This window comes from Loa loa, assembly GCF_000183805.2.
Source record: "Loa loa unplaced genomic scaffold supercont3.38, whole genome shotgun sequence".
In the NCBI taxonomy this organism is placed as follows: Eukaryota; Metazoa; Nematoda; class Chromadorea; order Rhabditida; family Onchocercidae; genus Loa; species Loa loa.
In genome coordinates, this window is record NW_018108218.1 from 33,419 (window position 1) to 48,057 (window position 14,639).

Below are 14,639 nucleotides of genomic sequence, written 5' to 3' on the forward strand. Positions count from 1 at the left end.
ATAAAGGAGAAAATCTGAAATATGCTTAAATTAAGAACTTTTGTTATCCATCAAAGAGCGCTCGAGAAAATCGCATCGTAGGAGAAATCGAATTGATGATTTGATCGCACAGTGCAAACGGATGTTGTACCTGTTTTTATTCAAAGTAAGACAAGGTGGAGCAATCTAATGAGTAAGATGTGAGGCCTAATTTCATGGAACCAAGGAGACATTCAGCAACAGGCACTTCCATCTAGTAGCTTTTAACGCGGTCCTGTCTCACTTCTGGCTTCATACCATCTATAATATCTTCTGCTACTTTGCAAGTGTAGGCATGAGAAAGTTTGGCATGGTACTTTCTGGGCAGGATGGTTGTTACAGTGGATGGAAGTGAAGATAGACTTACTTGCCTTTACTTGTAACCATGCGCATGAACCACTGACCATTACATGGCATGGAGAATTATGTGGCACTTTTCTTCGGTAATCCTTTGTAAGGTTCGATGTTTCTACAGTTGTTCGTAAAAGTGATGTAAGAAAAGTATGAGCACTGAGTTTGAAGTGCACGGTCAGATGTATTCATTTGTAGAGATTATTTCCATCAATTCATGGCAATCAAAATTGGACAGAACAAATCATTGACCAGTTTTTGATGGTTACAGGTTCAATGCGATGATTAAATTTATGAAGAAGTCTGAAAAGTTGCGCTTCGCAAACAACCACATCCCTTATATTTCTAGTGTGGATAGCAGATGAAATTTGAAGCATCGGTATCATGCCTTTTTATTTTGTGTTTATTACCAGTGAAGTGGAGTAAAATGTTACACATGTCCTACTATCTATGCAATACTTGGCCCATCTTGAAAAGTAATTGCAAACAAGGAGCAAAAATTTGGAAAAAATGATGAAATAAATTGAAGGATTTGTTGTGACTATTATTATTTTTCTCTGTTTATTGGAAATCTGTCTCTTTTTTCAGATACTAATTTGAAAAAAATACATACATGATATGACATGTACATGGCAGTGTCTATCCATTCCACAATTCATTCCCACCAATTTTTTCTGCTTAAGCTTATCCCTAAAGTAATCATTCCCACGAAGTAAATGGAATAATGATTAGTGCTGAAATGCTGAGATGACGAATACTGATGACCTTTCCCTTTATTGTTATAACAGAGTTTTTAGATTTTTGCATATATTAAATGTCGATTTGTAATTAATATTCTCTCCAGTAGTAGCATAGATGCTTCTTCATTATCTTCTAGACGGAAACAATCTGAAATAGTGAGAGTCCTTCACTTGTTTTGCAGCAGACATAGCTGTCATAACCAGTTTATCTAGTTTTGATAATGCTAGCCGTGAAAATAGATTTTGTCCAAAAGGAATATTCGCTTAAGAACATAGTTTTTGGCATACACTTCAAGGATTCTCAGCATATAATGAAGCTCTTATTAAATCTTATATGTGTGGTAGCGGTAGTACCATAAAAAAATTTTTAATGTTTTTAATTTAGGGCTGCGGCGGTAGCAATTGAAAGTACAAATTATTAGATGGCTTCATGGTAGCACTGCAGTATGTTGAGAAGTTAATTAAAATTCAGGTTAACATGGAGCTTTGATTATTGCATCTGTGTGGTACAACATCAGCTATTCATTTTAATTCAATTTTTGATCGGTCAACCTATTAGTTAGTTCATGGTTGAAGAAGACTGATGTAATATTTATTGCTTTGCCTGCTGGTAATGCTTGGTAATTCTACTTCCCATTTAAGACTTATAATTTTAGTTACGATTATGGCAATCTCGTTATTGAAATTTGAAGCACTTTCTTATAAGCATCTCCTTAATCAGTTCATTTAAGAACTAATCGCAGTTCTTTAAATCAAACTTATTCATTTCAAAAGAGGACACTTTTTATTTCAATTTTTTTTACTTCTTTTTTCAATTTCGCGCATTTCTTTTTTCTTCTTTCTCTCTTCCAGCTGTCCAGAATTTCTTTCGATTGCTTACACATTATCGTACTAGCAAGTGTTAAATATCAAGTTATTTTTTCTCGGGTTCCCTTCAGAAAGGTTTATATTGCACCATCTTGAACTTAGATTGATGGGCCAAAAAATCTTTCAGACTGAATATTTCTTATAATTCAGCTGTTCGCCAGTATTTATTGTCGTGAAACAAGTAGCCATTTTTTACAGTTAAGATCTTTGTTACAAAAGCGAAACTTTTTTCCTGGTACCCACACTCCCCTACCCAAATAATTTATTATGTCTTTGGCCTTCCAAAACAATCATGTTTTTTGTAACCACTGCACTTAATCTTTGTTATGGAAAAATTGTTCATTGCAAAATATAAGTTCCTCATTTCTACACTATTTTCGATCTTCTTAAAATGAAAAATCTTTTATCTTCTTTCTTATCTTTTATCCTCTTTCTTTTATTGTTTTCATTTGAATGCCTGTTTTTTTTTCTTTTTTTTTTTGAGTTTTTTGTTTTTGAATGCCTGTTTCCAGTCAGTCCTAGTCTTTTTTGTGACCAGTGCGTTGTTTGGATAATCAACGAAAAGATCAAGTAAAAAAATAAGTTGATTATTTTAAGTAATTGTTTCATATTTCGACTCAGTAATCGTTGATGAAAACTTCAGTTTCCTTCTGTAATTATTGATCAAGAAGAATAAAGTAAAATAACAAAAGACAATAATATTTATCCACTTCCCAACTAAAGATAAATTTTATTAGGGTGAATTTGTTCATTCGAGTAGTATTTTTGACTATTGGATATATGGAGGTACAATTTCGTGAAGTATCAAATGGCTGTAATCATTGTTTGGTTAGCTTAGCTGTCCAAATATCTCGCTATCTGTCACTTTGATCCTTTAATACTCGGGGAAATTTTATTATTTGCTTCTTATATAGCCTGAAATGTTTTGCCTATTGGTTAAATTCCATTCATTTTGCAAACTGAAGAAGTTTGGTCGATTGCTTCGAATTTCATTCGCTCAAATTCTTTTTCTTACTGAATGTTGACAAGACAAACTACTGAATTGACCACAATTCAATTGTCCAAATAAAAAGCTGTTTCCCTGAAATATCCTGAAACACCTCCTAATATGAAACATTTCAAGTAAAACTTCCCAAAAATCAATTTGCAGAAAAAACTTGCATCCATCTTAACATGCGGAAAATAATTTTATTTGTTGACCAAAATATGCAAGCTAATTATGCCAATAATTTTTGCTAAGCTCGATTTTGGTCATATATTGCCATAAAAGCTTCTGTCTTGTAAATAAACAGCAGCTGTTAGCATATTTTAAGCAAAGGCAACATTCCATATTTGAAGTTAAATGCTATTTTTGGAGATAGCATGAATGAAGTATGAAACTCAACTTATATTTCATTTTTAGACTCGACTAAAATGAAAAAGAGAAATGACCGAAGGTCACACATACCAAAACTCATTCATTTAATTTGATTACCGATTATAAACAAGCATTTACTTTTCGTTCTTCAAATATCTTGAAGGGAGGTCAAAACCTTAGCAATGAAGTACTGTATTCTTCAAAACATATTCGGTTGCCAGTACGATTACTTTCTGCCTTTTCTCCATTATTAATTTGTTGATCTTTCCGTTCTACGCTAACTCTTTTAATAGTTCATCAAAGGTGTTACGTATCCTCGCGGTAAATAACTATCCTTTTTTGAATCTGAAGTGCCAAATCCTGCTACTAAATGCCTACTTCGTAATAAAACTTGTTATTAAATGATTCAAGTTTCATCAAGTTTTAAATTTTGGTTTTCAAGTTTTGTAACTTATGCGTTGCACTTGTTTATTGCAGCGCTAATGTCAATCTTTTGGTATTTCTTTTTAATATTTTAACAGAAACAGTCCTCTTCTTTTGTCTCGTCTTCAAGTAAAATCTATTGTCTAAGTTATTTTAATTGAAACTTCCTAATTCAACATCTTATCCTTCAGTTACCTTCTCCCACTTTTGTCTTTAAATAAATTACCGCTATTTCTAAATATTTGTACTTTCTGATCTCTTTCATATTTGCATTATCACTTCCAACTTCTTTTTTTTTCTTTTTTTAATTTCATGCCACAAGCCTAAAGATCATAGAAGAGAACGCAACATATCTCCTCGATCGATTCTCTTTTCTTAATTTCGAAACCATTCATTAATTCTTATCTTGCCCTAGCATATTTTTGTGCTTAAACTATCAGACTTGCAAATGTTGATTTTCTGCACGATCGTGTCATTCCAAACGCTTTGCGCTATGTGATTAGCATTTCAAGAATGCGTTGCTGAATGCCTTTGCTTGTACGCAAAAATGCAATTCAAAATGAGTTAATGCATTCAAATTTAATTATGCTAAAAGCACATCCATTTTTATGTATATTATATTATATTTTATATATATATATATGAATGAATTCATGATGATTTTCTGAAAGCGCATTTAGGCTACAATGATAAGTTGCTATCAGTTTCTGAAACTGTAGAAATTGGAATGGTCAGCATTTCAGGCGACAACATTGGTTTTAGGAATATTTCTTGTTAAGTAAAACAAATATGCGGATTGGAGATTTTTTTACCTAAATTTCATTAGTTTCAACTCATCGGGTTTCACAGAACATCGAGAAACACTTGAATGTTTAATAAAATGGAAGGACCAAGTTTTCATTATTTGTCTTGATTTCAATCCAGTTTGAATTCTAAGTGTTCCTTACTCTATTATTAAACTCAAACTAGACCCAGAAAATATTCAGCCGCAGGTGTGTGTGTGCGAAATAATTTAAATCTATCAATGCAGTTTCAAAGTTTTAGAGCTTGGAATTGAATTTATAACTAAAATCTTTCATGGTATTTTACGCTCCGTAATCATTTGCAAACCGTCACAACCGCTCTTTTGTGACATTTCTCGTTTATATTACACCGTTGTATCAGAAAAAAGACTAACTTCTCTTTTTTTCGCTTGACCAACTTTTTCCTTCCACTTCTACAAAGGATTACATTCTTAATTTGCTCATTATAAGAGCCATCAAACCTTTTTCTCATTTGTGATTGCTAATATTTATCCATAATTTCTCAGCGTGTTTTAGAAAGCAAATGCTATTAATGTTTAATGTGTTCGCAGCCATTTTTCCATGTTCTTTATAGAAGAAAAAGAAAGACTCAAATCGTCACTGTTTAATTGTTTATTATTTCGAAATTTTTTTAGACTAAATTATACTGTTAATGGACATGAATGTCTATAGAAGGCTGCAAAAAATGCACATCACTTGCAGATATATCGAAGGATAACGACGTCCCCTCAAGTGCATACCTTATATTCACTGCTTACAATATTAATAATAGCTTTGTGAGCATTTGTATTCTAAAAAAAGCAAAAATAACAGTGAAATTAATTTATCATTCTTTCATCTCATTTCTTAGAATTTATCACTGCAAATAAGATCATAACTGGAAGTTTAACGAACAGATTAATTAAATAAATGTGAAACGATTGATGTTGTAAACATCAATCAAGCAAGTTTACCTGAAATGCTACTGCTGCATTGGATGGAGAACGTATCTAGGCAATTCTACTTCGATAATTGCATATTTATTCGAGAAGCCTAGCATAATTCAATATATTGAATGAATTATAATCACATAATCAAATGCGAATTTTAATGACATTTCGTTCAATGATATATTCCAGAAATTCTGGATGTGTGTATAATTTATTGTTCCATCATAATAATCCTTTGGCAGACAAAATGTCGCCACATGATTGTCCGACAAATGACAATCCTCTAAGGACAATTCTATGATTTGTTGCTGACTGGCAAGTCTGATAGTTAAAGTAAATCTCATAAATATGCTAAAATATACTCATAAAATTGCTTCGTGTGTTAAACATCCATTCTCTCTTGCATTTGTTTCTCTGTTATCCATTTTAATTTCCAGACATTTCCTTAGAAAGTGGAATATTAATTACACGGGCCTTTCTAATTGTTATAAGATACTTTGCAGTTTACCCTGTAAGGAGACATTTACTAAATCATTCAATCTGTTTGAAACAGTATTAATGACTCACTTTTTATTTGTCCTTTTTTAATTTCTTGGACTTCATCGAAGATTTTTTTTCAATCATTTTCATCTAACAATCAAATTTAATTGCATTTTTCATTTGTAACTAAAGAACTTTTCCTTTTCCTCTCTCTCTCTCTCCACAAATATTTGGCTGTTGACGATTGTGATCGCAATGCAATCAGAAAGATAGCGCTTGAAATGGCTAGCTCATTGCTGTGCAATTGATTGACTTCCTGGGAAGTATTGAAATCTTTCTTGGAATTATCACAACTTTGTTTGATTTGAATGAATAGTTCGTAGACCCAAAAGTTTCTTCGTCCACTTTGCAGATCTGAGACAAAAGGTTCCGGACTACGATAAGGCTTCGATTTTAACCGAAGATGAATCAAGAATGAATCATTTTTTTAAACTACATTTTTCCACTACATTTACACAATTAATTATATCCCAAATTGTCTTCATTGAATATACAACTGATTGATGCACATTGTGAATCAGCAAGCCTAAGGCTTCAACGTTCTTTCACTTCAAGCCTGAAGCTTCAACTTTCATAAGCCATATTCGGTTTCTATTTCCCTATTTAATATTTTTCAGTCAGTCTTACTTCCACCGGAGCTCTGAGGATTGACAATAAGTTGCTTACGCTTTGAAGAGATAATAGAACAATTTCCGACATATCATTATGTATCGACTGATCGGATTAATTAAGTTTGCTGAAAGTTTTTACCTTAATTGAAATGATGGTAGAATTATCCACGATATTCAATTCAGACATTCGCTGTAGGAACACGAGAGATAGCATTATATTCAGCAGACTGGAGATGTTGGAAATGAAAGCTATATAGTTTCTGGCCTGAACTATAAGGTCTAGACCATACCCTTACTTGTCGCAGGACGATCCCGCAACAGTAATCTAAGAAATGAAACTGAGTGAATGACCATCGCAAAATTGATTATCTTGTTCAGTGTTTTCCTACCCTAAAGGGATGAAGGTCTTCAAAATACAGGAGGTAAGGAATAAAAGTTGGAAAGACAGTGCTGATAACTAACCTCCTGCTCTAATTGTCATAACTTTCATCCCATCCCTCTTTTTCATCTCTATTCTTTTTGAAAATTGGAAATTAACCGGATATTAGAAAATCCACACAACATTTGTATTTTTTATTTAAAATAATTTCATGGTTTAATCCAGTTCCAGTGACTTATCATAGTTAATGATCAACTGTTAATCTTCACAGGTGCTTGCAAACTAGTTGCTGTGTGCAGTGTGCATTACGTTTACACTGAATTTCATGCAGTTCTGATATTCCATCATCTGACGACAAAAAATCATTTTAGCCTCTATTTTACAATTCCAAATGGCTTTTGAAATTTTTTTTCCAATGAAATTTTTGATTTCTCTGGAGAAGAATAAGCACAAAAATTGCAATTCATGTTCGTGTGAATTTTTTTCTTGAAAAACAATGTTAGCGAAGCTAATATCTTCAGCGATCACATGGGAATTCCTTCCCAGAAACTGCGAAAATACCAAAAGACTAAACGAACGACAAAGAATTTCATTTCCAAACACAAAATCATCGTCTCAGGATCATGGAAAATTCGAGAATTTATATTCTTGTACTAGGAAAAAAAAGCGAGGTGAACTTCACATTAACCTGCTGCATATTCTCGGTTTCTTTCTGTTGGTCATCTTTGACCAAGAACAGCTTCTTCAGTTGTTGATTGGTGATAAATTAAACATAAAATTGATGATGAATTTAGATTCCACATTATACTGCTGTTCAGTATATTTTCTGATCATATTTTAAGGGTTGACTGGGGCCTCTCCTTTAAATTCTTTATCTATCATCATCTATTTAACTTATGATTTTCTTGAACCTTAGCTTATTTATGAGCGTTGTAGCTCTCTTTCTGAATTTTGCAAAGATGAGAAGATGGAAGAATTACTATATGGAACTAAAGAAGTGATAAAGATTAGTTCAATCTTAGTTTAGCTTTATTTTATTTATATATTCTTCATTTATGATCATCGCATACAAGAACTACGATAAGCAATCGTCGTCTCTATCACCCCTGTTGATTTTCCTTTTTCACTTATCCTTCCGAAATTAGTCACATTTAAAAGACAAGTTATCTTATTTGAAAGTAATCTAAGATTCAAGGAGATCGTGGGTTTAAAGGGGGGTTAGATGAAGAGTCACTTTTTCAAAAAAAAACACAATATCTCAGAATAGTTCATTTTACTTTAAAATTAATTTCTCATTATTTACTACGATCTGATCATTTTAATTATTTTGGCTATAGTCTGTTAGAAAAACCGCCGGAAATACGCAAAGTGTTCCGATACGATCTCCTTCATGTTAATTTCATGAATTTATTAATGTGCTTTTTCTGTTTACACCTTGTAATCAATTCAGCATCATTAATTCTCGATTTTTATTACTTCTCTCTTTGCATGTCACTGTGTGATGAATGTCGTAGGCCAGAAATTATGTGTTTACTCTTTGTACCTTTCAATTTAATTCAAATTTCATTCTTTCAAGCGATTTATTGCTTTGTCTTTGTACATGTAACCAATGAATTTAGCTTTCCTGAAATAGTTCATTCCGATTAATGTTCAAATACTCTTCCCTTCTCCAGAGGAATCGCTCAATTTCAGTTAATCAGCACATGCCCTAACAAATTTCTTTTTCTCTACAGTAGTAGTGATGGATTCATTCACTAATTTGCCATTACAACTCTTCTGTATTAACTGTAACTAAAAATAGTAATAAAGCGTCGAAATGATAAGTTATGAGCTGTAATAAGGAGTTTACTTCTAATGGGATGAAACTACGAAGTAAGTTAGATAAGTTGAAGAAAAAAAAGTCATAAATATTGATAATAAATGAACAAATGTAGTATTTATTGCTTAGTAGTCTACAGAAACAGGACAAGTTTCCTTTTTGTTTTCTGAGAGATTTGAAGACTTAAAATGAAGTATCACCACAAAAATTTTGATAAATCTCTTCTTTAGCTTATCATATCAATATATTAAAGATAATAATAATGCTAACTGCCGAAGTCATATATGCGAAATCAGTTGATCAAAATTTACGACAGAATGATTTGGAAGTAATTAGCATTCTCCACTTTTAAAATTTTTTTAATATTGAATTAAATGAAACTTGAATGCTTCGCGTATTTAAATGTTCTATACCTTATAAGTGAAAGAGAGCATGATAAATGAAGCCTTTTTCAGGATGTGAAGTGATAGTGATAGAGTAGCGCTACTTTGTTAATGCTGACATCCTTTTTTGTGATAGCTCATTGTGCGCTTGTTCAAAATGCAATGTCCTTCCTTGCACTAACCGATGATTTCGAACTAGATCGGCAACTTCCAAGTGTTACGTGTCGACAGTGTATTCAACTATGGCACATGCTTGCCAAAGATTCTCGTTCTATATGTGGACCGCATTCACGTACTTGTACGGGAAACGTTTGCTTTATGAGTATGTTGAAACTTTTTAGAGTAATCCTTGAAATAAATTTCATCATTTATAGTATTGCTTTATAAGTGCATTTACCAATTGCACCGTTAGATTGAAAACATAAATTTTTATCTCCAAAAAAAGAAGGTGATGAAAAAATAAAACAAATTGCATATTTCCAGAAAGTTCTCGTTTGAAATAATCGTACCGCCTCAAAAAACTTTATTATAAAAGCTCCTCTATCACAGATTTATTACTGGTCGTTATTCCACTCTTTCTTCTTGAAATACTCTTGAAATACTTGAAATACTTTTCCTATCTTAAAGTACTTTTTTTCCTTTTCAAAAACTTAGAATTTGATGTTACAAGTATAAGTGAAACTTGAGACCTTCCCTGAATTTTGCACTGGTTTCCACTAAATTTGTACTTCACCTCTTACCAAGACATGCGTTTCCAAACAAAATTAAACTTTAATAATCTTCAGTGCTTTTGGAAAGAAAAAGCGACAGATGAGATTTTTAAGTACCAGCGCTTGTCTAAAACTCTTAATATACTTTCATAATTCTGATTAAAGGAAGTCATTTTGAGAAAAACCTTAAACTCAATATTTTTAATTGATAAGATCTTTGATAACCCTTCATAATATTCCTAATTGATAAGGTATTTGGCATGAAGTGAATATTCGAAACATCAAGTGACATAGCACATTAAAAGAAAAAGATAATTGTACTGTTGTGTCTTAAAACATCAAAGTTCTCCTATCAATTTGATAAAATAAGAAAAGAATGATAAGTATTTCAGCCAAATAAAAAATGGCTTGTAGGATGGATCTAAAGTGAACAGTAAAAGGCCCCATATAATAATATATTTCAGGACAGTGTAAGAATTGTCCGGTGTATCAATATATGGCCGGTTGTTTAACATTAACTGACTGGCAGCTCACCGATTTAACATTTTCACGACAACGTGCCGAACTGCTTGCGACACGTGTAGGAGCTACGCTTCTTTGCGAAGATTCCGTGAATCAGACGACTTGTATTTGCAATCGTAAAAATAAGTGCAATGATATTCATGCGCGGGCACCATTTTCCACGTACAGCGGTAGGTCTTCGATATCTGGGTTCTACTGGTTAGAATTGAACTGTACTACAGAATATGAAAAATTGAAGATGCGCACTATCATCACCAAGATTAGAATTACAAGAATGTTCTAGAGTTAGCTTATGATCCAGTCTAAACCAAAAAGATTAATACAAAACACACATGTTAATTTTCACCTATCAATTGTAAAATAAATGCGTTTATGATAGTTTATTAATTATTGCTAAAATTGAATAGCCTTCGAATTCTTAAGTCGTTAGCATCAGTAATTCCACTGTCCACTTTAATATACGAAATTTCCAGCACCACTCTTCGGTGGTATTATAAATTTTGACGCGGTGATCGCCAAAATCGATCCATATTATAATGACGTTATCCGGTCAAAGCATTCATCGAGACACTACACAGCTGATATGGCTATTCGCCCAATGTCTATTCAAGCATTCTTTCTAAATTGCTCAGCGCTTTTTCTTTCATTTTTCTTGCCTTTATACAATGGATATTTTGAGGCCTGACTTGGAAATTGGCATAAATTTAAAGATTATAACTACTCCCAAATATTTCTGGTACAAAATAATACAGTAACTCTTAGAATTTTGAATAACACACTAGTCGTGGGTAAGATTTTACTGATACTGTAACTTACGCCTAGCTCATTTTTAAACTTATACAAAAGTATTGGTTATAACATAGGTGAAATCATAATTTATGCCAATAATTTTCAACAATTTGTAGTCACAAATTAAAAATTGCAGAACGAAATGATTTGTTACTATGGAAAAGAGTGATTGTTCTGTTATCGTTTTTCCCATTGTTTTCAATTTTTTTTCTCGCAAATTGAAATCTTTAGCTTTTTTTGATATAAAATCATACTAATTATATTTTGGATTATCCGTGTTGTAAATTTGGAAATTCAGTTTAGCGTAAATTCTTCCTGAAGAAAAAATTTTTTCAATGCTATTTGAGAACGTTATGTTTTTCACTTATTGGCTACAATATGCTCTCGTCAATCAAAAACCAACCACTAACTATAAGCGTGAGAAAAGTGTAATCCTTAATATTTTAATGCTTTATTTTTCATCTATTACATTACATTACCTTTTATATAATGAACTATGGGATATTCGGAAATTTATGAAACGAAATGAACTTTTATTTCTCTTAAGGCATGGTATTTGTAACTTGACACTTCGCATTTGCAATTACAATCACATAATTCTAACAGACAATTCTAACTTTTTGAAGGATATACCGATGAATTCTTTGTACCTAACTGATTGATCTTCATGTTATTTCAGCTAATTATATTCCCGTCAGTCAGTACTCATTTTCTCTGCGCTCGGTGCAGCAAATATTAAATGAGAATTTATGTCTGTAAAAACTGAAATGGAAAAATGAAAAAGACAGGGGTGAAAAAAGCCGGGATTTCGGCACTTTCTTTTTGCGGTAAGATTTGTTGTTTCACACAGCCTTTGGTTCAAGTTTAAAAGCAGAATCAAGCTAGAATTATATAAAAAAACAAATTTTTGAAATAACTCTTCCCGTTTTCGAATGACAATGCCACTCCTCATGCAGAACACAAACTGGTACAATCTTCACTTGATTTAATCTGTTCGCAATTGCCACCTTTATCTTAATTCAATGAAAACGTTCAAAGATGACAGTTTCCAAAGATTTATAATGAGACACTAACAAGTACTTTCTAAACATAAACAAGGGATCCCTCACGTAAATGATAAAGGATTGAAAGAAGTTGAGATCATAGATTTTCATCATTGAAAATGACTATTTTCCATTTCTGCAGCCGTTTTCTTTTTTGACAACAAAATTAAGAAATTACTAATATCACATTAAAGATGATCTATCCAAAAAAGGTTAAATGAGCATTGTGCTGATAAAATTGTCTATCAAAAAAAGTAATGAGAAAAGTTTTTAAATACAATTTGCATTAACATGATCTGCAAAAGTGATACAATAAATTAACAAGTAATAATTTTGGTAGAAATCAGAACAGCACTCCACAGATATTGAAAAAAGCACGCTAATATATACAATTTTCCATTCTGAAATTCAAACAGTCAGATATTATTATCTGTGGCAGCACAAGAAAATCAACCTGTGGATAAACTGATGTGTCATTATGCGTTGAGGACATAACATTCTCGAAAGCTGATCTGGAAATATAGCAGTAATGATTTTTAACTTTCATAACAACCTAATGACCAAAAGAGGTAATGAGGCTAAAACCAAATTCTAATGACAACAAGTCTGGATTTGCAATATGATTTCCCATTCTTTCTGGAATTTAAACAAATCGAAAAGGATAATGGGAGAGACTTTTAAACAAATAGAAAATAATCTTACTCAGAATCATCAGTTGTTCCGAAAATAGACAATAAATTCTACTTAGAATTGTCACCTGTTTAAAGTCAAAACAGGCTTGAAAATAAAACTGCTTGAAATTTAAATGAAAATTAAAATCGAAATAATATTTTAACATAGTTAAAGAACTGTCGTCAAAGTATCTTTAAAATGAGTTTTTTTCTTTTTTTCAAGTTGGAGAATTTTTTAAAAAAAAGTTCTTTAAAGAATTTTTTTTATAAAGTTAAGCTATAACAAAACGATAGAAAAGTCAGTATAAAGGCAACAATTTTACCAAAAATAAAGCGAAAAGAATTTTCGGTATGAAAAATAACTTGCTTTCTTTAAAGCATCTGCAAATAACTCATGAACTAGACGTCGCGTTTCCATATTATAATCATGTTGAGCCAGTAACACCAAAACGTCGGAATAAAGGCAAAGCGAGGAAAAAACTTCGCGATTGGATATGTAATTCCTTGAAAATTTTATTTTGATATTATCAAAGATTAGATCAAGCAAAGAAAGTATTTCGATTTGCTCCGGCAAGGCATTTCAGAATGTGGAATACTTCGCTGAATTTCCTGTTTCGGGAAACCACTCCAAATATCATCAAAACTGTAGCAACCAATTACCCTACGAAAGCAATTTAAAAATGAAAGTCAAAAGAAAAAAAGCTGCAAACTTACTTGAGCAACTTTTTTGGACTCACTGAACATTTTGATCCTTGCGGCAAAAACACTGACATTATTTCATCCCTTGCTTCACTCGGTACTTCAAATTCCGAGAAATCTGTAACCAAAAAATTAATAAATTACTTAGAAAAACAGATCAATACTCATACCTTACTTGATTCAGAATTTAGTTTATTCCAAAAATTTGAACAAATTAATGATCATGCATCAACTAAGGTGCATTTCCACGGAGCATTAGTGATCGATTTACATAAAAAGCCACTTATATACTGAATTTTTCTTATCTTTTATATTTAAAGAACATAGAGTACACAGTGCAAAAAGGAAAACTTCTAATATCAGCAAAATGGACGAGTTGTTTAATGAAATTTCCTTATATATTATACAGCAAATCCGGTAAAGTTAGGAAATATATTAGGTGAACAAAGAGGGATCAAATATTGAAACAATAACTAAAAAATTATGGATTCAAACATTTTTGAAGAATCCCGGCGATAGTTTGAAAAGTTCAAAAAATGAAGTCTGAAGTCTAATGAACAAACTTTTACTGCCGAAATATTCCTCAGGCCATGAGCAGTAAAAGCAATTACTGATGCGATGTTCCCGTTTAAAAAGTGATGAATGACAGTTGTGTTCAGTGAAATCTTCATCAACAAATATATCCTACAACTTATCACAACTTTTTTGGACTGTATATGGTCTATAGCGTCCTCTAATATTGCATATTACTAATAGCTTTTTTAACTCGACTGAATGAACTTAATACAGAATTAGAAACTACTAAGTTATCCTTCGGTCAACATCTCAGTAATACTGAGAGTTAAAACTGAGAGTTAAAACTGAGAGTTAAAATTCAAAGTAGTTTTTGATTACTTCGCAAAAGACCAGAAAGGGAAAGGAATAAAAAGCATGAAACGACGACTGACCTTAAAAAAAAGATCAGGACTACGTGGGAGTGATATGG

The 14,639-nt window shown here is 32.0% G+C and overlaps 2 protein-coding genes across 2 annotated transcripts in view; one reads left to right on the top strand and one right to left on the bottom strand.

The window, feature by feature from the left end:
* Positions 1-9,382: 9,382 nt before the first annotated feature.
* LOAG_01090 (hypothetical protein) lies at positions 9,383-11,137 on the top strand (the record flags this gene model as incomplete). Its single annotated transcript, XM_003136630.1, has 3 exons — positions 9,383-9,542; positions 10,395-10,622; positions 10,926-11,137. 3 exons carry the CDS (start codon positions 9,383-9,385, stop codon positions 11,135-11,137), a joined length of 600 nt encoding a protein of 199 aa, XP_003136678.1.
* Positions 11,138-13,489: 2,352 nt separating this feature from the next.
* LOAG_17064 (hypothetical protein) overlaps positions 13,490-14,639 on the bottom strand; it is a gene marked incomplete at both ends in the record, with an annotated part of 5,842 nt that continues 4,692 nt past the window's right edge. Inside the window, 3 exons of the mRNA XM_020449725.1 lie at positions 13,490-13,616; positions 13,670-13,772; positions 14,218-14,338. Of these exons, the coding sequence (XP_020306685.1) occupies positions 13,490-13,616; positions 13,670-13,772; positions 14,218-14,338 (351 nt within the window). The remainder of the gene's footprint in view (positions 13,617-13,669; positions 13,773-14,217; positions 14,339-14,639) is intronic.